Source organism: Podarcis tiliguerta (genome assembly GCF_965153285.1).
Source record: "Podarcis tiliguerta genome assembly, chromosome: Z".
Taxonomy (NCBI): Eukaryota; Metazoa; Chordata; class Lepidosauria; order Squamata; family Lacertidae; genus Podarcis; species Podarcis tiliguerta.
Genome location: NC_139553.1, coordinates 14,184,452 through 14,208,850, shown reverse-complemented (window position 1 = coordinate 14,208,850; position 24,399 = coordinate 14,184,452). Strand labels below are relative to the sequence as shown.

The following is a 24,399-nucleotide window of genomic DNA, read 5'->3' as shown; positions in this document are numbered from 1 at the left end:
TGTTTGGGAGGGGGAGGGGGAGGAGAGATGGGTTATCCCCTATTTCTTTGTGAAAGTCTTGACTATTTATTTTTTATTATATTTATTGCCCACCCTTCACTAAACATCCCAACCAAGGCAAGTGATTTTGCAATTTTTATTTTATTGTGACAACATTCCTAAATAGATTTCAAAAGGATGGGGGACATTAATTTTTAAAAAATGCTTTTTGATAAAGCAGCAGGTTCAATTTTTTGCTATCTCCTCTATATCAATTCCTAGCTTAGATGAGTTGCAGCTGAAGTTCTACAAAGCTTAACTTGTTCCAGCAACTAAGGTCTTGCAATGAACACCGTTTGACCTAGCATCCCAAAGACAGACATGAGTTTACAGCATCTGTGAGATGCATTAGGAATATCCAGGTAATCTTCCTGCTCCATCCCTTGCAGTTCCAGGTCAGCCATTTCTCTTTGTCAGGCCCCATCTGCAGGGTGGTGGGAAGTATCCTCATCTAAAGGATCAATCTTGTCAGAGAATCGCTTTTTGAATTTGACCTTTGAGAATCATCAATCTAATCAGAAAACGATAACCTGTGCAACCTGACCCCACAACACAGCAGTTTTCAGACCAATCAATCAGGATGCATTATTTAATAAGGAACAGCAGAACAGCTCCAAAAGGCCAAGACTGACAACCCCTGATGGGGATGTCCCCTTGAGGAAATGTTTCTACCTCCCTAGCTTCCTTCGTACAATCCTTGTCTAAACCACCCATTTGCTAGAGCACCAATCTTAGGCTCTGCTTTAACTTGGGTTTATTTGGCCTGACTAGCCAAAGTAGAAGGGACATGGGTGGCGCTGTGGGTCTAAACCACAGAGCCTAGAGCTTGCCAATCGGAAGGCTGGCGGTTTGAATCCCCACCATGGGGTGAGCTCCCTGCTCCTGCCCACCTAGCAGTTTGAAAGCACGCCAAAAAAGTGCAAGTAGATAAATAGGTACCGCTCCGGCGGGAAGGTAAAGAGTGTTTCCGTGTGCTGCTCTGGTTTGCCAGAAGTGGCTCAGTCATGCTGGCCACATGACTCGGAAGCTGTACGCCGGCTCCCTTGGCCAATAAAGTGAGATGAGTGCCGCAACCCCAGAGTTGTCTGCGACTGGACCAGGGGTCCCTTTACCTTACCAGCCAAGGTACACATATGTGGGCTTGGAAGCAGGAAAAGCAGAATCATTTCTATAGGCTAAAAATGCAAATTAAGCATCCCTGCTCTTATTTAAGAACTCATAGAAAGCTTCCTTATGCTGAATAGACCATTGGTCTATCTCAGAGGTTTTCAACCTTTTTGAGTCCATGGTTCCCTTAACAACTACATTCTTTCTGAGGCACCCCTGTGGAACTCAGGAGCCCAGTTATGTCACCCCTTGACTGCAGAGCTGGCAGGCCTTCACCCTTTCCCAAACACTGTTCCTTGTGGAGTGTTCCCTCAGCCTCCTCCCCTCCCCTCTTCCCTCTCCTTGGGAGTCTTCCAGGCAACTGCTGCTGCCATCCTTGGTCTCTGAGCTCCCCCCGCCCCTGCCCCAAAGAGAGGCACCATTTGCCTGTGGAGCTTATAGCCAGGGCTGCTGCAATAAACAGCTGTGCAAGCCTTTGGAAGGCAGAGATGCAAAAGGGCATCAGAAGAAGGAGGGAAAGAAAGAGGGACAGAGGCCACTGTTGCCCAAGGCACCCTTGACCATCATTCCAGGCACCCCAGGGTGCCACGGCACACTGGTTGAAAACCACTACTCTATCTTGCTCAGTTTACCCTGGCTGGCAGCAGCTCTCCAGGTTTTCAGGCAGAAGACATACTCAGCACTACCCGGAGTTGTCAAGGATTGAACCCAGGACCTTCAACAATCCACAATCAAGTTGAATTATCCATCATTTTATCATAATAGAGTTAGAATAAAACGGACTTATTGTTGAGGTAGCAGAAGGCTGAGAGTGGGTTGCTTGTTTATGTATATTTAGTACAATCCCTTTCCCCCTTCCCTCTGGAAATGATGAGGCAAGGTCTGAAAGCTGCCAGTTGGACACATGTGCAGGCTCTCTTGGACAGGTAAGCCATGCTGGCAGCAGGGCACCAAGGAAAGGTCGCAGGGACAAGGGCATCCTTCTCTCACAGTCATCTGCAACATCTGTTGCTACGAGTCAGCACTTTGGGGGTTGGACAGATACAAGAGAGGAGTGTCAGTGCCAGGGATATGCAAGGTAAGAGGTGAGGAAGCAGAACTGTGGTTCCCAGTGGAAGCGAGAAAGCAAGAAGGGAAAGCCTCCAGGATGGGTGATGCTACAATGACCCACTCTGGGACCTCTGGGATTATTATTGAATCATCCAAATACCAGGGAAGGGGAACATCTCCAGAAGCTTGTTGGACTACAGCTCCCATCGTCACTGTGGCCATGCTAGCTGGGACTGAAGGGAGTTGCAAATCCAACAAGATCTGGAAGGACATGGGTTCCCCATCCCTGGTAAACACTAAAAGAAAACTTGTTATTTGCATGCTGGCTAATATGTAGCCAAAACAGTACAATCCATGCGCAGGATTGAGCAGGTTTAGTGGAATCCCAAAGTTTGAGTAAACACATTGTCGCTCAGAAGTAGATGGTTGTTCACTAGGGTTGAGGGAGAAATTTGGTTTGGTTTGCATTCCAATGTGAACCTACAAAATTCACAAATTTTGAAAACGTGTGTGGACTAAAACACAGCTATCCTTCAAAATTCACATGTCTCCAAATTTTATGATGGCTATGTTCATGTATTGTTTTGAAAACTGAGTTAGGTAGGTTCACTTTTAAATGTGAACTTTAATAAATTTCTCCCCCATCCTTATAAAATCTGTCTTACATATCTGATCCAGGTAAGTCTGCTATTTACATTTGAAGGAAATGCTTGTATGGACATGGATGGGAGCTTTCCACCAGAAAGGGAGCTTTACCCTGGAGCTTTTGTAGTTTATTAACTTCCATTTGTAATAATGGGAGGAAAACTGTTGCCAGGGAGGACCTCTCACCCCCTAAAAAGTCTGAGGACCACAAGAGCACTCCTCTGACCTATAACAGAGCTTTGCAGGGCCTTGATGAAGTGGTTGAACTGCCTCTCACCCCACCCCCGCCCCTCAAGGCCACCAATGTCTGGCCTTTGGTTTGTGGAAATAGCTTTGGACTGGATTTCATGGACAGAAGGATCCACAGCATGGCACAGGAGGAAAATGCAGGTTCTTAGCATGTTTTAGAAAGAGAACGCTTGGCTGTTAACACAATGTTTTGCAGGCCATCAGACGATACTGCACCACATGAAGCAGAAAACCAAAAATAATTTATTGAATAATTTATTCTAATTAATTAATCCATGCTTTGATAAATGCTAGAGCTGCCAGGGCTTCATTGCTGTGGTTATTGCTGCTGTTGTTGTTATTATATATTATTATTCCCTGTGGTTGCAGCTGCTAAGCATTTTGTAGCATTAACAAACAGCACTGAGCTTTCTTTCCCATGGGATTAGTTAATTGTGGAGGATTTTTTAAGGAGACATTTAGAATAAAATTAAAGAGCTGGTAGGGATGCACGAAACAGTAGAGGCAGAGAGAGAAGCCTTCATCATGAGTCAGTAATTGATTTGCGCTTCTCAAAACGGTTTCCTCATAACTGAAGCCATGTGTCCAGAACGCACCCCATTAACTTCAATTAACATCCTGACTGCTCATGCAACTTGAATATCCACCTGATATTAAATAGGGGAGAAAATTATGCCGGCAAGGGAACACATGAATACAAGGAAAGGGAGAGAGAGAGGTAGAGAGAAAGAGTGTGTGAGAGAGAGAGGTAGAGAGAACGAACATTGGCCTTTTCCATCTCACCTGCTGATTGATCCCAGTTCAATGCCAAAGGAAGGAGATACTGGGAGCCTTCTTTTCTCTGTATCTCAGAAGGTTAAGAGAACGCAACCCTGGAGAAATCTGCAGGGAGAGAAAAGGTCTTTCCACTTCCCTCTCCTCAATTTACTCCTCTCTGGTCTGACGCACTTGAGCCTGCTAGCCAAGTAAGGGCTTTCTCATTTCTATTCCTGTCCCAGGTTCTGTGCCTCTCTGGTTACCCATTGGATCAATAGGAACAGGATGGAAGAAAAAGAATATAAGAAAGAAAAGAGGGGAGAGGGGAGGATGCATAAAAATAACGTGTCCTCCAGAACTAGAGGCCACTCCCCCTCCCCCAATGCAGCATTTTTGGCTATGCTTCTAACTTTTCTCATCTCAAGGACACAGGCCAAAAGCTAGGTTTGGCTGGCTTAGGGTACTGACACACTAACACTATTTTGTGGGGTGGGAATCAATCATTCTGGCTGCACAGAGAAAGCTGACCTGGAGGCCTTGCAACACAAACCCTCTTCCCCAAAAGTTCAGACTTTTTTTGAGGAAAGTGGTAGGAATTTGCTTTAGGAAATATAGGATAATGGTGACACTTGGTTTCCAGTTGGTATTCCACAACACCATCTATTTCTCCCCCAACTGAATCAGGATGAATGCTCATTAAACAGCCAGTGTCATCTAATTGCTCCACAAATAAATCAGGCTGAATGTACATCAAACTGCTCATCTGGAAGTTGCCTTAGTGTATTTCCATGCCAAGCAGTGATTACATATTAGAAGACCCTGATTTTAAAATTGCCCCTCAGTAGACTAGGGAGTGAATACTGTTAAGGTCATTCTGGAACAGCAAAGGACCCCATTTCAATCCTTGGCTCATCCGTAGAGACCGAAACTAGGAAAGCTGGCATTCTTCAAGCTGATCAACATTACAGGGGCTGAGATGACCCATAAGGTTGGTTTGGAAATTGCAGCTGCAGCAAGATGCTACAGGCTACCTTTTGGCCATAGCAGATCTGCACTAGCTGCTTATAGTTTACTAAGCTAAGTTCAAGGAAATATTGTTAGTACAGTGGTGCCCCGCAAGACGAATGCCTCGCAAGACGGAAAACCCGCAAGACGAAAGGGTTTTCCGTCTGCAGAGGTGCTTCGCAAGACGAATTTCCCTATGGGCTTGCTTCGCAAGACGAAAAATGATGAAAAAAATCGAATTTTTTTTTTTTTGCTCCAAAACCCCTTATTCTGAATCGCTAAGCTGCTAAAAGCATTTTAGCAGCAAAACCGCTAATCCCCCCCCAAAAAGCCGTTTTTAGCCCTTTTTTAGCCAATAGCGCTAATAGCGCTACTACGTCAATGGGCTTGCTTCGCAAGACGAAAAAACCGCAAGACGAAAAGACTCGCGGAACGGATTCTTTTCGTCTTGCGAGGCACCACTGTATAAACAACCCAGGACCAGGCTACCTAGAGAACAGCCTTGTGCTTTATACACCAGTCAAATCACTGCATCAGAAGAAGCCCTCCTGTCTTCCCCACAGGTATCTCATATTTGGTTTTTGTGTGAACTACAGCTTTTCCCATTGTGTGATCAGCATTTTACAACCTTGTTCCTATTTAATCAGACAGGCACCTCCAGTTCTGATATTGCCCCACTCAATGAAAACATTTTTGCGTCATTAAGTGTTTTCAGAGAGTTAATTTGATTCAGCGTTGACCATTTGTTCTGCATTTTATGATTTTAGCACTTTAATGATTTTAGCACTTCCAATGATTTTATAGTATTTTCATCATGGGTAGCTGCTTTATAAATTCAAAATAAATGGCGCTGAGTAGAACAAAAGAAGGAGAGAAGCTGTGAAACATCAAACAGCAATTCCTTACTGCAAATCCAATCAGGTTAACCTTATGAACAAAACCACAAAATGTGATGGTTTTTTTGTCACTTGTTTCCTTTATTACTCTAGAGGCAAGGATTCAGCAACGGGGTGAGAGATTCTTGCTATGAAAAGAACATAGGAAGGTCCCTCACACCAAATCTGACAATTGGTTCATCTAGTTCAACACTGACTGCCAGTGGCTTTCCAGAGTTTCAAGCTGGGGACATTCCCAGCTCTACCTGGTGATGCCAGAAATTGAGCTTATGACCTTCTGCATGCAAAGCAGATGCCCTACCACTGAGCTACACTCCTTGTTCAATAACTTCATTGAGGAGATTCAGGTAGGTAGCCATGTTGGTCTGACGCAGTCGAAATAAATAAAATAAATTAAAAATTGTCCAGTAGTACATTAGAGACCAAGTAAGTTTGTTCTGGGTATCAGAACAAACTTAGTTGGTCTCTAACGTGCTACTGGACAATTTTATTTTTTTTAAATTTCATTGAGGAGGTTATCACATGCTACGTGCTGAGAGAAACCAGCAAGTATCTTTGCCAGGTCCAAAGCTAAGTTTGGCAAACATCGCATAATTTGTCCTGCCAATGTAACATCATTGACCTGAGCTGACCATTGTTGATTGAGCACAAGCTCTCCAATGTACCTCAGAATATGGGCTAGGCAAGCCTGCAGTGAAACACAGAACAGGAGAGTTGGAAGGGACATTGAGGGTCATGCAGTCCAACCCCCTGCAATGCGGGAATCTCAATTAAAGCATCCCTGACAGATGACAATCCAACCTCTGCTTAAAAACCTCCAAGGAAGAAGAGCCTACAATCTCTTGAGGGAGTTCGTTCCACTGTTGAAGGGCTCGTACTGTCAGAAAGTTTCCTGATGTTTATTCAGAATCTCTTTTCTTGTAACACCAATCCATTGCTTCAGGTCCTAGCCTCCAGAGCAGGAGAAAACAAGCTTGCTCTATCATCTGTGAGACAGCCTTTTATATATTTGAAGTTGGCTAACTTCGGTCTCCTCTTCTCCAGGCTAAACATATCCAACTCCCTCAACTATTTCTTGGTTTCCAGATTCTTGGTCATCTTGGTCACCCTCCTCTGCACGTGTTCCAGCTTGTCAATATCCTTCTTAAATTGTGATTTCCAGAACTGGACACAGTACTCCAGGTGGTCTGACAAAGGCAGAATAGAGTGCTACAATTATTTCACCCTGTTGACTCGTGTTGAGCTTGCGGTCTAATAAGACCCCTAGATCCTTTTCACATGTGCTACTGGCAAACCAAGTGTCCCTCATCTTATATTGTTGCAGTTGGTTTTTCCTATCTAAGTGTAGAACCTGATATTTGTCCCTATTGGAATTTATTTGTTAGTTTGGGCCCAGTTCTCCAGTCATTATGAATTCTGATTCCGTCCTGTAGCTTTGGCTACGCTTCCCAGTTTGGTGTCATCTGCAAATTTGATGAGCATCCCCTCAATACCTTAATCCAAGTTGTTTATAAAAACATTTAACAACAGTGGACCCAGGACAGAACCCTGAGATACCCAACATCACTTTTTTCCAGGATGACATGAAACCATTAGTTAGCACTCTTTGGATTCAGTCAGTCAACTAGCTACAAATCCACCTAACAGTTACCTCGCCCAGCCTACATTTTACTAGTTTCTCCACAAGAATATCATGGGGGACTTAGTCAAAAGCCTTACTGAAATCACTATACACTACACCCACAGCATTCCCCTGATCCACCAAGCTTGTAACTCTATAAAAAGAAAAGAAATGAGATTTGTCTGACATAGCTTGTTTTGAGAAGCTCATGCTGAGTCTTAGTAATTATCCTTTTCTAAGTGCTCACAGACCAATCATTTGATTATCTGTGCTAGGACTATTCCTGGTATTGATGTCAAACCAGTCGGTAGCTACCTGGGTCTTCTCCCCCACTGCCGTTATGATTTTTATTAAAATTTATTCATGATACAAGAAGATACAGAAAACTAATGTAAATAAAACAAAAACAGCTACAAAAAAGTTAAAACAGAGTATGGAGTCCTCTATTAAAGGTAGTTTTTAACCCTTAACATGCACAGAAGGCAGGAGCGCATTCCAGCTCTCACCTGGGATCTTTGCTTCTCCTTTCCTTTCCATGTCTCCCCCTAGAGTCCCCCCATCAAACATCTACTACCCCAATGCATTTACAATCTCTGGACCATAATAAAGGCCCCAGGCAAAGAAGAAAGGAAGGGGAAAGAACAAGAGAAACAAGGATAAGAAAAGGAAGAAGAAAGGAAAAAGAGAGAGAAAAGAAAGAAAGAAAAATTCTGATTTTCACCTTCCAGTTACATTTTTAAAAATACATTCACTCCATGATAACATCCATCTTCTCCACTTTCTGTTAAACAATATTTCTTTTAAATCCAAGTGTCTCAGAATAATTCATAACTTTTCCACAAAAATTCCAAGAGCGGATCCTAAATTATTATTATTCGTTGTTAATGTCAACTGTGTTTTTACTTTAATATCAGTAATTCCCTCCAGTAATACCTCCAGTAATTCCCACAGCCATGTCTCCATCTTGAGTAATAGTAAATTCTTCCATCTGTGCCCATGTTAAAATCACATATTAAAATAATATTCCATAATTCTTTTCTTGTTATATGTCCTTTAATTCACACCCAGTTCAGTATATTCAGTTTCCATTTCCTGTTGTATTTCCATTTTCTGTTGTGTATAGTATTCCAATATCCTCTAGGATTGAACCTTCCATTTCTTCCAATCTTTTTCCAGGGAGCATACCATAAATTTAGTGACATCATTCTCCAAATTCACTTCAGATCGTATGCACAGTGCTTTCTCTCTGCTAGAACTGAAGAAGAGCCAGGACGGATATTTTTTCCAAAACATTTTTCTCTCTCAGCTCTATCGATGCCAAATCCAGGTGACTCTTCATGTCTCCATTTATGGTTTTATCTTGCCCTTCTTCTCCAAACCCTTGTATGAAAGGCATTTCCATTTTACCATCTGCTTTCTCCAATTTTGCCGTTTCATCATCCAGTCCTGCCAGCTTTTCATCAATCTTGCCTGAAGTTTCAATGTCATCGACAGTTCCATTTTTCAGTTCAAGTCTCTCTGATTACTTTTCTTTCCCCCTTCATCAAACGTTGATCTGGTCATTTTTAATTGTTCAGTCATCAACAGCCAAGCAATACCAACAGTCACTGGGAGCTCCAAAGATACCTTTGCCATACTGGATGTTTATATGTCTCAACTCTACCTTAAGATTTTCACCTTAAGATCACAGTCAAAACAAGATTCTTTCCCACAGAGGAAGTAATGGCCAAATTACTTTTAGTTTCTCAGCAATATTTTTGTTTTCAAAAGAGGAAAAAGAAACAAATATGTTTCACACAGAGAATTCCCTCATTCATTTAATCTTTATGGTCAACCATAAATCAGGATTTTTGCTTTGCTTTAGACACTCTCTTCTTAAAGACAGAAAGCAGCCTTACAAGTTTTCCAACTGTGAGTTTTCATCAGTAGGCAGAGAAATTACAGGAAATTAGAGAGAAGTTACAGCTTATCTTGTCCAAAAAATGTGTAAGTAAGAGATGCAAACCTTATACCTATGAAGGGTTCTTATGTGGTCTTTGAATGCAAACCAGCTTGTTTTAGTCCCATCTAAGCCCCCAGGCACAGACAGCAGAAAACAGTTTTGATCAGAGCATTTGAGGTTACTCCCTTAAATACTCTTTGCCCCCAGAGTCATTTGATAGCCAGACCTTCTTCTGACTACCATCAATCACCACGTCATTATCTTCTGCCAGTGGAGAGCCAACAGAAAGACAGTCATCCCACCATTTCCTCCCCAGAAGTCTCCCCTCACCTTTTGAAGATGGGGACAACATTTGCCCGCCTCCAGTCTGCAGGGACCTCACCCGTTCTCCAAGAATTCTAAAAGATTATAGAGGCTGTGAGATTATATCTGCCAGATCCTTTAGTACTCTTGAGGGCAGCTCATTGGACCCTGGAGATTTGAATTCATTTAAAGTAGCTCACTGTTCCTTACCACCTCTTTTCCTATCTTGGGTGGCAGCTCCCTCCTTGCATCATTTATTCTGTCATCACAGGTTGGGCACTGCTTTCCTTTTGGGTGAAGGCAAAGGCAAAGTAGGTATTGAGCAGTTCTGCCTTCTCTCCATCTTATCTACACAGAGGACCTACTACTTGTTTGTTATTACTCTTGTTTCAAACACAGCCAAACATCTTTCATTAATAGACCTCCCTTACTTCCCAAAAGGACTTGGGTGGAGGTTGGGACAGGACAGGTTGCAATCCATCAGGTGGAGTAAGAGTAGGTGGTGACCCAAAAGACAGCTACATCAGATTGCATTGGCTCTCAGACCTCCTAAATTAATGGACAGAGTTTGCCCGGAATGTGTGGTCATGCAGGGGAAACTATTGGACTCAGATAGATCACACTTGAAGTCAGATAAGGTGGAGGGGGACTTGTTTGAGGAGAAAGTCATTACTGTGAAGCCTCAACCTAGACTATTTACTACTTCTGTTTTTATGGTCTTGCTTGCTAAGGCCAGACACATGTTACAGTTAAATGAGGAAAAGCCAGTGAACTCTACTGAATATTCAGCCCTTGGGGGCATTGGAGCTTCTGAGGCTTTTCCCTCTGCTAATCACAAACTCATTACCATTCCATTCTCAAAAGCCTTTGATGAGATTTGGGGTGCATAATGGAATATCCCTAGTAAGGCTAAGCTGTCTTCTAAGGGAGTTAGAAACACTACCTCTTTGCAGATAGGATTATGAACAGTCTAAAGAATCCAGTGGTGGATCCTCCAACAGCTGCCCTAGCATCTTCTTCCATTATTCTATCAGATGTAGGGTTGCCATATTTCAAAATGTGAAAATCCAGACACAAACGTTATTTTGGCAAAGTTGTTGAGCTTTCTTTTATGGCTTATGCATCTGAGCTTCCAGATATGCAATATGCACCTCATTCCCTAGTTTCCTCCATGGTAGCTGGCAGGAATATTTCATTACGCCAGTGGGCAATGGATACTGCTACTCAGTCTCGTCTCATGACCTTGCCTTTCTTTGGTGCTAAACTGTTTGTTAGGGGAGTCTTTGGAACCCAATTGGTGGAAACCAAGGACAAGAAAAAGTATTTTTTGAGGAAAGAAGAAGAGTTTGGATTTGATATCCCGCTTTATCACTACCCTAGGGAGTCTCAAAGTGGCTAACATTCTCCTTTTCCTTCCTCCCCCACAACAAACACTCTGTGAGGTGAGTGGGGCTGAAAGATTTCAGAGAAGTGTGACTGGCCCAAGGTAACCCAGCAGCTGCATGTGGAGGAGCAGGGAAGCGAACCCGGTTCACCAGATTACAAGTCCACTGCTCTTAACCACTACACCACACTGGCTCTCTTGGAAACCATCAGTTTTCCAAGAATAGGGGATTTGCACCCTTCAAAAACTGTTGGGGTAGGCAGGATAAGGGAGGTTTGTCTTTCTTTAAGCCTGGAAATTTGTCATCCGCCTTTCAAAAAAATCAGAGGGGAGGAAACAAAGGTGCTTCTTCCTGACTTAGACCCTAGTGTTGCTTCTCTTCCAGTGGGAGTGAGTCTACTGGCTTTTGAACACCATTGGGAGAGGGTAACTTTGGATCAGTGAGTTCTCAAAACAGTTGCTCAAGGCTATGCTCTTCACAACTTCTTTGTTGCAATGCCTCATGCTCCAGAGAAACACTTGGAAGTTTAGGGCAGAGATAAAGGTAAAGGTAAAGGGGACCCCTGACCATTAGGTCCAGTTGTGACCGACTCTGGGATTGCGGCGCTCATCTCGCTTTACTGGCCGAGGGAGCCGGCGTGCAGCTTCCGGGTCATGTGACCCGCATGACTAAGCCACTTCTGGCAAACCAGAGCAGCACACGGAAACGCCGTTTACCTTCCCGCTGGAGCGGTACCTATTTATCTACTTGCACTTTGATGTGCTTTTGAACTGCTAGGTTGGCAGGAGCTGGGACCGAGCAACGGGAGCTCACCCCGTCACAGGGATTCGAACCGCCAACCTTCTGATCGGCAAGTCCTAGGCTCTGTGGTTTAACCCACAGTGCCACCTGTGTCCCATCAAACCTGTCAATCCTTCAGAGAGGAAGTCAGGGGTTTCATAAATTTATTTCTTAAGGCCAAAGAAAAATGGAGATACCAGGACCATTTTGGACCTCAAATGGTTAAACAAATACATCCTGAAGAAACATTTCAAGATGGAGACTCATGACAGCACTAGGAAAGAGAAATTGCATGATCTCTCTTGACCTTTCTGAGGCCTGTCTTCAACACTGGTACCAGCACTGTTGAGTGGATTGAATTTGATTAGTGACTTGTTCCTTCCAGCACAGCATTTCATACGATAGGTTAAAACACCTAGGTGTTATGTGGCAGGCAATCACAGTATGGCACTTGTAACCACATGGTGAAATGGATATGTACTGATCTCCAACCACATGGCCCTCCCCTCCACAACCATTTTGGGATTTGGGGGAAGTAGAAGAGTGGTAACACTGAGCACAGAAAACCCAGTGAAATTGAATCAAGTTTAGAGAAAGGCAGTGAAGCTGGTCATGAGCATGGAAAGCAAATCAGATGAGGGAAGCTTGAAGGAACTGGTTGCAGATTGAGGCCCCAGCCAACAGAGCAAGGCTCAACTGCAAACAGGAAGTCATCTTATACTCCTCTCTCTCCTGGGTGAGTCAGTGGCCAGCCTGGATAGATGGAGTCAGTGCAGGGCCTGAAGGGCCTCTACGGAGAAGCTACCACCTGTAGTTCAGGGGCTCGCCACATGAGGGAACTTCCTATAGATCACAGTAGCTCCTGAGATCCATAGATCCCTTCCTTCCACTTTCCGTTGCAAATGTCGTCCTGCCCTGAATTCCCATTATGGAATCCCTCCTCATCCTCTGTCACTTATCTGCAAACAGGGTTAGGGATACCCACTCATCAAAGTAACATGCAGATTCATCCTTCAGTTCCAAAACATCTTGAAATGAACTGGATTTTCCTCTTATCATGTGGTGACCAAAAAGTTCTTAGCTAACACAGGGAGGTAACAACCCCTTCCTTTCCCCCTCTAAATGTCTAATTTTCCTCTGCACCTTCCTACTTAAAAGTCTAGCACAAACTGAACGCATAAACAGGATGGGAAACCAGCCATCTCTGCAGTCCCCCCCCCCCCTTTCCACCTTACTTTGCTTCTTTTTGGCTTGAGGTCGAAACACAACATATGGTATGGAACAGGGAGGCGGAAAAATAAAAACAAGAATTTGGTAGAAAAGCAAAAAGCTACACAAGGGAATTAAACTTCACAAATAACCTCATTGAAAGAGAATTTTCAAGTTTTAAGGGATCTGGGAGGTCAAGCCCTGATGTTGCCAACGTAGCAACATGCCCCACATGCCCCCCCATGGTAACCACCAAGGCTCTCCCAATTTTTTAAAAAGAGGTTTTTTGTGGTTGGTGCTTCTTCTTTTCGTTGGTAGGTTGGGAGGGGCTGCTTTTTTTGAAGGGAGGCTCTGTGTTTTGTTTGGGTTTTGGGTGTGTAGATGCTTTACCTGTTAGGAGCACTGTCAGTTTTTCTCTTCACTGTCCACGAGAGTTTCTGAGATTCCCCCTGAGCAGGAACTGCTTTGCAGGAAGCAGCTGAAAAATCCCTGGCAGGTGCTTAAATCCTTCCACTCAAGGGGGACCCAACACATCCTGAAGCAATTTTGTCCCACTGCCAAACACCTCATCCTTAGGACATTTATTCTAACATTTAGCCTAAATCTGCTATCCTCCAGGTTCTACCAATTGGTTCTAGTCCTGCCCTCTGAAGCAATGAAGAACAATCTGCCTGGATGTTCAGCATGACCAAGTGATAAAGAATTGTCTTTTCTGTTGTAGTACCCAGCTAATGGAAGCATCTCCTCTCTAAAATATGGCAGTGCTCTAAGGCTTATTAGGCAGCTACATGGAAGCACTAAGGGTGATTAGTCAATTAATCACTATTGCAAAGCAAATAGAAGGAAGGAATGTGAGGCATTTTCTGTATCTTGCAGCTGAAGAGATAAACTGTCTTCCAATAGAAGCAACTTGCAGGCTGAGTTGCTGGCAAAACTTGAACTGTGTAAGCCTTTTCCATGGGACGCAGGTGGCGCTGTGGGTTAAACCACAGAGCCTAGGACTTGCCGATCAGAAGGTCGGCGGTTTGAATCCCTGCGACGGGGTGAGCTCCCGTTGCTCGGTCCCAGCTCCTGCCAACCTAGCAGTTTGAAAGCACGTCAAAGTGCAAGTAGATAAATAGATACCGCTCCGACGGGAAGGTAAACGGCATTTCCGTGCGCTGCTCTGGTTCTCCAGAAGCAGCTTAGACATGCTGGCCACATGACCCGGAAGCTGTACACCGGCTCCCTTGGCCAATAAAGTGAGATGAGCGCCGCAACCCCAGAGTCGGCCACGACTGGACCTAATGGTCAGGGGTTGCTTTACTTTTGCCTAAGCCTTTTCCAGTATGGAAATACAATTATGGGGAAAGTTTCCCCGTTGATCTGTCAGACATCTTATTACTTGTGTGTGGATCGTGATTTACTTTTGGACCCTGTATTTCAGCACAGCAGTTTGCAACATTATGAATGTTTATTTTTACTTATTAATTCTTTTGCCAAGGATGAACCTTTTACGAACGAGAAAATAGTTTGATGAACTTGGACTGAACTAATTTGTTTTGTAAAAGTTCAGACTTTAACTGGAACTAGTTCCTTTTTAAAAACTGGACTTTCAAAGTAGTATACTGTATTTTACATGGTCCCTTGAGTCTCTGTTTCCAAAAGATGAAGAAAAGCAGACCAAAACCCTGTATGCTGGAGAGGCAAGAAGACCTTTGGAGGCCATGGTAGTCTATCAAGTAGCATCATTTCCCCACAGAAGCAAACAACATGCCCATTGAGCATTCTCAATACTCCTTTTCTCCAGCTAGGTGCAGAGCTCAAGACTTCCATCTCCTTTGCTGGCTACACTGCACCTGCCAAACTGTTTTTCTTCAAGTAGGTCAGGTGCACCCATTAAAATAGCTACCAGCCAACAAGAGTCATCAATGCTTGTTTAAGCAAGCATCTTCTAGCCATTGATGCTCATATACTTATTTAAGCAAGCAACTTCTGGCCACTGGTGCCCATTAAAGAAATATGTTTCACTACTAACTCTTCAAAAGAAAAGATGAAAGGCCACTGACTCACTCAATATCTCTCACAGCAGGGATGGGGGGACCCGTGGCCCTCTAGATGATGTTAGACTCCAACTCTTATCAGCTCCCAGTCAGCATAGCCAGTGCTCAGGGATGATGGGAGCTGCAGAACAACAACTAAAGCAGTGCTTCTCAAATTATATAGTGGCCCAGCAATTTTATTCCACAATGTGTTAGGGTCTGTCACCATATTTGATCTCTTAAGTGTCCCACCCAACCCAGGCAGTGGTGGAGTCGCCACAGATTGGCAGCCAATGGCTTGCAGACCATCAGAGGTGCATGGACCAGCACTTTGAGTAGCATGAACTAGAGGGCTGAAGGCTGCTTGGCCCAAGGTACACAGTGAGGTCACATATTGCTTGTCTCAACCATCTTCCTACAAACTGAATCACATATAAATGCTTTAATGGTTGAAAATCAGAGCTGATTCAGAAGCGTCACACCTCAATCTCTTCACAGAACAGATGGGGTCTTCACCTTCCCTGCCTCCTATGTAAATGAAGGTTGCTAAGTAGCTCAGTGACAGATCATCTGTCTTGCATGCAGGAGGCACTAGGTTCAATTCCTGACATTTCCTGGTAGGTCTAGGAAAGACCCCCCCCCCCCCGTCTGGAATCCTGGAAAACTGCTGCCAGTCAGTGTAGACAATACTGAGCTAGAAGGACAAGTGGTCTGACTTACTGTTATAAGGCAGCTTCTTATGCTCCTACAAAACATGGGGAGTGCATTCATGTTAGAATATGTTGAGAAGGTTGCACATGTCTGATGTTCTATACTTGTAGGAAGAAGTCTGCAGTAGCTGGGGCTGGGTGGGTTTGATGTCAGGAAAGGAAAAGCCCCTTTAGGTTGGCTCCTACAAATTACATTTTATATACATTTACCCAATGGAATAAATATGATGATGATGATGCCATAACTTGACTTTCATGGGGAGATTCTGACTTTGCATCCCAATCTAGAGCACAAAAAACGCAGAGTTCCAAATGAAACCATCTCTCCTGGGGCAGTAAGTTGATTCTGTAATTGTCTCCTGTCAGAGCAGCCTCCATCTGCATGCCTAAAGAATGGCTGTGTAGGGCTTGATGGGGTGTGTGTGCTCTGCCACACTAGCGGAGAGGAGAGGAGAGGAGGAAGAGGAAGAGGAAGAGGAAGAGGAGAGGCTCTGGAAAAGGAACATACAGTAAGAGCTTAACTGGATGATGATCTTTCTAAACCACCCTTCATAAACAATAAACACAGCTTTCACTTGTCTCAAGTGTAGGGAAGGAAAGTCTTGTGGTGTCAATCAGCCAAGGGTGACCCTACAGATGTTGTCGGAGTAATAATTTAGTAGTTCTTATAATAATATAAGATGGATAATAATATAAGCTGGACCAGTAGTCGATCTAGCTCTGAAGACTTAACTTGGAACCTTCTGCATGTAAAACAGGCGCTCTAACAGTGAGCTACAACCCTTCTCCAAAGTTAAGAAACTAAGAAGCTGTTTTATACTGAGTCAGACCCATTGGTCCATCCAGCTCAATACTGTCCACACTGACTGGCAGCACTTCTCCAGAGTTTCAAGCAGGGATATCCCAGTCCTATCTGGAGATGCTGGGGATTGAATCTGGGGGCTCCTGTCTCCAAAGCATATGCTGTACCATTGAGCAACCTGCTGGAACCAACGAGCTCCTTTGCCAAACCATCTAGGTGGTGTAGAGCCCCCCCCCCTCTCTCTCTCGCTCTCTCTCTCTCTCTCACACACACACACTTCCAACTGTGAGTTTCTCTGTTGAAGATGTCATCATCCTTAGTAGGGGTAGGGAAGAAATTCCATACAGTTGGCATTTTAATGTAAACCTATCTAATTCACACTTCCTAAAACAGTCCACAAGCCCAAACACAGCTCTCCTTTGACAATTACACTGCTCTGAATTCTATGATGCAGCTCTCCAAATAAATAATGCGTTAAAAAAAATGTGTGCATAAAAAGTGGGAAATGTGTGATATTAGGGGGAATTAGTATTAATTTGCATTAGGAAAAAACGCGTTCACAAAGGTATATATTAGGAGAAATGTACTCTAAAATGTTGACAAATTTTCATGAGGAATTTGCGGGGTGGGGGGTAGCAAACAGATGCAGAAATGTGGGAAGCTGAACTTAAAATTGGAATAAACGAGAAACTGAGAGAAATTAAAGTAAACAGAATCTGTCCATTGGTACTATGCTTATTTTGCAGCATCACTGTCAGAGACCAGTTTCTTGCATTCTGTTTCAAGCTACCCCCATGTGCATATAATTCTGCTGACTTAGGATAACACTCTGCGGATCTGTAGACAGTAGCTTACAGAAGCTTATGCCATAATTAATTGTTTAATTAATGAAACTAAGTTGCATTTGCCACCTAACACTCATTCTGCACCTGTAAGCAATCAATCTCTTAGTGCGCAGCACCTACACGTTGGAACTCCCTGCCTGTTGATGCCTTCTTCTTTTTAGCACCCGCTTAAAACATTGTTGTTAAGTGACAATATTGCTTAGTGAAGGATATCATCCTAAGAGTGAATACTTTGAATAATTTTTTTTTGGGGGGGGGATGTAATTGATAGACAGAAAATCATGTCCTATTTATTGAATGATTGATTGTTTCTGTTTTTCTTTTATTCTTCTGTTATTTTTCTTTTCCTTCTTTCCTGTCTGTCTGTCTGTCTGTCTGTCTCTCTGTGTCCTCTGCTTTGGACCACTATTGTGATTGTACATACATAAAGGTGATAGGTGGTTGGGGCCTTGTGTGAGAGGCAGGGAAGGGAAGATCTCACAGGGTGGAAAACTGGAAGAGGAAAGGTAAGCTAGTCCACCCTTTCCTGTGTGAAGACAAGGGTTAAGATCTGAGAAAGAACTTTGTATTTTGTTTTCCTTCTCTTTTTCTGCTTTTGTTCTCATTCAGATTACAGTGGTATCTCGCAAGACGAATGCCTCGCAAGACAAAAAACTCGCAAAACGAAAGAGTTTTTTGTTTTTTGAGTTGCTTCGCAAGACGAATTTCCCTATGGGCTTGCTTCACAAGATGAAAACGTCTTGCGCCTTTTTCTTAAAACCGTCAATGCATTCCTATGGGAAACCGTGCTTCGCAAGACGAAAAATTCACAAGATGAAAAAACTCGCAGAACGAATTAATTTCGTCTTGTGAGGCACCACTGTACTTTGTCTTTTATACTGTTGTATTATGAAATTTTAAAATATTTTTTATTGCCTAACCAGTTTTGTTAGGCAAACCTATCCAGAAATGTAGAAATTACATATATTTTATCTCTTCTTAGTTACTGCTGATTTTAATTATCATTTGAATGTTTCTAAATGCCTGTTTTTTAATGAGAATATTAATGTTTTCTTTTTGTCTAATAAAATTGTAAGGCTGTTGTCATGCTAAAGTTCAATAGGTGGCCAGGGCAACTTCAGCATGATGGGAGACCAGCAGGCAGGTGAGCAAGCAGCATGGGAAGCAAGTGCCTAAGCAAGCTGTTTAACAGAGTAGGGAGGCACTTCAGATAGTGGTTTGGAAAATTGCTCTTTGAAGCACACTAGAGCGCTGCATTTTGTTAAATAAATAAATACAGTGGTGCCTCAGGTTACAAACACCTCAGGTTACAAACACTTTGGGTTACAGACTCCGCTAACCCGGAAGTAGTACCTTGGGTTAAGAACTTTACCTCAGGATGAGAACAGAAATCGCACGCTGGCGGCCCGGCGGCAGTGGGAGGCCCCATTAGCTAAAGTGGTACCTCAGGTTAAGAACGGTTTCAGGTTAAGAATGGGCCTCCAGAACGAATTAAGTTCGTAAAACAGAGGTACCACTTTAAATAAATTATTCAGTAGCAACTATTCCTCTCCAAGAAAAGGTATGGAAAAGGAAGGAAGGAAGGAAGGAAGGAAGGAAGGAAGGAAGGAAGGAAATAGATATCCTGTTACCTGCCCGTGACTTCAATGTTGGAGACAGCATAGAAGTACTTGAACAGGTTCTCCCGCTGCACGTAGGTGCCCCCTAGCGCTGGCCTCAGCAGCCGCAGCCGCAAGTCCGTCAATGTGAAGAAGTCCTTCAGCCCTTTGGCACTCTCTAGCCTGGTGTAAAGGTTGTCCATATTCTTGAGTTCCGGCCCAGCAAAAATGGCAAAGCGGTCCCTCACTTCAAAGCGTACATTCTTCTCTTTCTTGGAGCCCGGCCAGCGGGAATACTCATCTGTGCAGATGACCCTGTTGGCGCTGGTGGTGGAGAGGTTCCTGACCCTCCGTGCTTGCATGCCGAAGGTTTCGTTGCAATCATCTGCATAGTATTGATATGGGTGCCAAGTCCTCCCATTGTCCAAGGACTTTTCCAGGATCATCATTGTGGGACGCCCATACTCAAAAGTCACTATGATGTCATCAGTCAGCTCAATGCTCTTGTTCCAAGAAAGTGTGATGTTGGCCAGCAAAGGCTCCGGGTAACGGCTCCATGTCACACTCTGCCAGTATGTCGCCAGGCCTTCGTCCTCTTTGTCAAACATCAGCTTCGGTGGATGGGCCAGGTCAGGGTTGGATGCATCACACTCATCACACATATATGGGTTTTCCTGAAAGGACAACAAGAGTAACAAGAGAAGAAAGGGATGGCAAAGAGCAAGAGCAAGAATCATTTGGGATGGAGACATGCCTCAGTGATAGAGCATCTGCTTTGCATGCAGAAGGTCCCAGATTCAATCCACTCAGCATCCCTTTCTTGATAGGGCTGGAAGAGACTCCCTGCCTCAAACTCTGAAGAGGTGATGTCAGTCACTGTTGGTAATACTGTGCTAGATGTATCAGTGTCCTGACTCAATGTAAGGCAGGTTCCTATGTTCCTATGCAGCTGCAGAGATGCAGGATGGCAGCCATTAAAAACCAAATCATTAGATACAAAAGGGTTTTTTAATGGAACATTGTCACCGTGATAATTTTGCAAGGGATACTACTGATCAGGACTATTCTAAACTGAGTAGGAACTTAGGAAGCTACATTAAAGAAAGCAAAAACATTGGTCCAATTTGCTCAATGTCATCATTGTCATTGTTTTCAGACAAGGGCCTTTTATCGCTCTAACTGGAGACACCAGGGATTGAACTTTGGGCCTCTGGCATGCAAACATATAGAAGGGCTGTAGCTCAGTAGCACAACACCTACTTAGCAAGCAGGTAGTCCCAGGTTCAATCCCAGCATCCCCAGGTAGGCTGGGAATGTCTCCTGCCTGGAACCTAGGAGAAGTACTGCCAGCAATAGTCTGAGCTAGATGGTCTGACTCAGTATAAGGGAGCTTCCTATGCTCCTAATGCTCTGTGATGAGTTACGAGCTCTTCCATAATGCTGTAAAAGGACAAGAAGCAAATACTTTTTAATAATCACATCGCCATCATCCTCACATCATCCTTCTAAGGAAGCAACACTGTGCCAAAACTTGAAAGAAAGGTAAGAGTTTTACAAATGATGTGAGTCATGCATGACTCCATACATCATGAAATGTCACCTCAACACAGTATATCCCTTCCTACATCATGGAACGAGTCAGAACTATTTCATTTCATCTCCAGCTTTCTCCTGCATTAGAATTTTTATGTACTTTTGGAGATGTTATTCCTTTCCTCTAATAACCCTTCTGTGACCTTTGAAATGGAAGTTGACCTAAGTGTAAGGGATAACCCAAGAGAAGTCACAATCAGAATAGATCCACCAAAATCAATGGACCCCATTATGTGTGGACTTACCATAAGCATGATTTAATTGGAAATCACCCAACAGGAGAATATGTCAGAATTTGCAGAAGAACATCCTCTGGACATGGGGGGGTAAATCACCCATAATATCTATGAATGAATTCTATGGGAGTTTCTGGGAAGAAAAGGCTCCTTGGATCTGGTGGGTGTCCCTCTCCATGGATATAGAGGGTCTGCCTGCAGAGGCCTCCTTGTTGTAGTGCAAGCACCAAGTACAAGTCACTTTAGTTGGGCTGCTACTGTTCTGGCTCCCACTGAATGAGCAGCTTGAACTTGGGTTACAGTTTCTGCTCAAAGCTTTAATGCTCAAATCATTATAGTACATAAGCAAGACAAAGGTCAAAGGTACAGTAGGTGCAATGCATGGCTAAGTGAGTTAAGTCATTGATCCAACAGTTGACATGCCCCTTGGGTTGCCCTGATGTAGGAGCTGGGCGGGCTTGGCTTTAGCATAGTAAGTAGGATGGGCAAGCAAATGGGAACTCCTTCTGATGGGCTGGATCTGACGCCCCTCTGTACGTGGAGGCTTGTCAGCTAGAGTTGATGGGAGGGGAGAGTCTAGCAGCATAGGTGGAACAGGAACTTTGGGCTGGATAATAATAATAATAATAATAATAATAATAATAATAATAATTTATTTGTACCCTGCCCATCTGGCTGGGTTTCCCCAGCCATTCTGGGTGGCTTCCAACAAAGATTAAGAAAACATTAAAATGTCACACATTGGCAAGGGTTGATCCAGTGATAGCCCACTGAGTCCCTCCCTATACAGTGGTACCTCAGGTTACATACGCTTCAGGTTACATATGCTTCAGGTTACATATGCTTCAGGTTACAGACTCCGCTAACCCAGAAATAGTACCTTGAGTTAAGAACTTTGCTTCAGGATGAGAACAGAAATTGCGCGGCGGCAGAGGATGCCCCATTAGCTAAAGTGGTGCTTCAGGTTAAGAACAGTTTCAGGTTAAGAACGGACCTCCGGAATGAATTAAGTTCTTAACCCGAGGTACCACTGTAATCAAACTCCTTGCTTGTTACGCTCCCCACCCGCCATACACTTCTGATGTCTCATGGGGTTCAGACACAGTTCCTTCCCAGGGTCACCAGCCTCCAGATCTTTGCAATTTTCCCACTGCTTATCCTCATCTGACCGGTCCCTCCGAGATTTATCCTTGAAACTAATGACAGTTACTTGGGCATAAGAGGAGACCTGCTAGAATAGATCAGAAGTTCTAGTCTAGTGTCTTGTTTCTACAGTGGCCAACTAGGACACACTATCCTGCCTGCTGCATTCCACTAAGGGAATACAGTGGTACCTCTGGGTGAGAACAGGATCCATCCCTGAGGCCCGTTCGCAACCTGAAAAGCCCGCAAACTGGAGTGCTGTATCTGCGAAGGTGCACAGCACAATTTGGCGCTTATGTGCATGTGTGAAGCGTGATTTAGCGCTTCTGCGCATGTGTGAGCAGCAAAACCCGGAAGTAACCCTTTCCGGTACTTCCAGGTCGCCGTGGGATGCAACCTGAAAAAACATAACATGAAGCAAATGTGATATGCGGTATGACTGTAATAATGCGATGAAGGAGGAGGTTGATGGACATTACCACCTCCTGCACTGGTTGCAAGGAGGTAGGCAGGTGGAGATTGGCTGAGGCAAACTGGAGTTGGTGGTGCAGTGCCCCACTTGCCATCATGGATTAACCTCCACTGAAGCAGGGCATAAAACAAAAGCCTTCCCCTGTCTCATCTTCTTGCCCCCACTCAGCATCTGTTTTTCAGTGACATAATGTTCTTATATCTAGGAGATCCATTATTCATCATGGTTAACAGCTAGGAACCTCAACTTCTTCCATTCATAGAATCACAGAATTCTAGAGTTGGAAGGTTCCCTGAGGGTCATCTAGTCCAACCCCCTGCAATGCAGGAATCTCAGCTAAAGCATCCATGACAGGTGGCCATCCAACCTTTGCTTAAAAACCTCCAAGGAAGGAGAGTCCACCACCTCTCATGGGAGTCTCTTCTACACCCTGTTTCCATTCTGTGCCGGTTATGTGTGCATACAACCAAAATTGTTTAGAAGCTTATTTTGGCATCAAGTGGTATATTAATTAATTAATCAGTCCATTCTAACCCCATTTGCTGCACATTTTTTTGTAGCAATAACATAAAAAATCCACATTTAATTTGCGGATTACCCCTTAATATTTGCATTTTAGGAACACTTCCCACTTGAATAACATTTTGTATGCATCCCCCCTAACCTTTCTTTGGGGGCTGTGCTGTTTTATATATTTCCCCTAAATTAACATTTTTGTGCACAACTTTCCTGCAAAAGGCACTTATTTATCTATATTTTTTTAAGAAAAACAACAAGGCCCAAAAGTGCCTCAGAAAATCCAGAGAGGTGTGCGATCCAATGAATTAATGCATTCCAATCCTCTTTTAAGTCCAGGAACTGTGACTTAAGTTGGCCTGCTTTAAAATGCAGATCAAAAGAAATTATCTTATATCCCTAACAACTGCAGTGGGGATGTGAAAACAACAAGGATGAAGCTAAACAAAGTTATCCCTTTATGAAACTCACTCTGCTGCCAAAACCTGTTTTTGCAACCCTCAAATTCAACCGAAGTTTTACCTTCCACTTAGACCACTAGGATTGGGCTGTTGATGGAAAAGGCAAACTCTCCCCCCACCCCACTGATCACAACATTTGTAGTTTTTTGTAGCTCAACCTCCTCTCTCTCCCATAATATATTTTAAGTGAAATTATGCTATTAGTGGCTAAGCTGTTGAGTATTTTAAATAAAGCAGACATCTGCTGCAAACAGTAAAAGCTGCAGAGATAGCTTTTAAGAAATGCCCACCCAAACCCTCAGCTTATTATCACTGTCAGAATGAAATGATAAACAATACCAATCCCATTTAAAACACACACACACAGAGAGAGAGAGAGAGAGAGAGAGAGAGAGAGAGAGAGAGAGAGAGAGATGTATGCCAGGGCCTCCTAATGGGGGTAAGACGAGAGATTAGTATTTATAAGGGTTGCTGCCTGAGATGGGAGACAAACAGATGGGCTTCAAAGTGGGTCAGATTATGTCTTTTCCTAGGGACACTTATCTAAAGCACTGTACACATTCCAATTGTTTCTGTTTACTTCTATTTTATGGTCCCTGTGTTCCTGTTTTGCCTTGGGGGGGGGGATGCTGTCAATACAGTGGTACAGTTACAGACATTTCAGGTTACAGACGCTTCAGGTTACAGACTCCACTAACCCAGAAATAGTACCTTGGGTTAAGAACTTTGCTTCAGGATGAGAACAGAAATCATGCACCAGCGACGCGGTGGCAGCAGGAGGTCCCATTAGCTAAAGTGGTACCTCAGGTTAAGAACAGTTTCAGGTTAAGAACGGACCTGGAAAGCTGCTGCCAGCCAGTGTAAGTTGATCTTAGGACACAGACACAGGGTGTTGTGTCCACTGCTAGTTCTATTCAGAGTAAACCTATTGAAACTGAAGGACAAGACTAACTTAGGTTTATTCATTTCAATGGGCCTACTCTTGCTTAGAGTTCAGCTCAATACAGCCTAAATG

The 24,399-nt window shown here is 43.6% G+C and overlaps 1 protein-coding gene across 9 annotated transcripts in view; it reads right to left on the bottom strand.

Moving 5' to 3' along the window:
• NTNG2 (netrin G2) overlaps positions 1-24,399 on the bottom strand; it is a 126,913-nt gene that overhangs the window by 50,614 nt on the left and 51,900 nt on the right. For all 9 annotated transcript variants that reach the window (XM_083423687.1, XM_083423689.1, XM_083423690.1 and 6 more), the window contains exon 3: positions 18,997-19,637. In XM_083423687.1, coding sequence (XP_083279813.1) covers positions 18,997-19,637 — 641 coding nt within the window. The remainder of the gene's footprint in view (positions 1-18,996; positions 19,638-24,399) is intronic.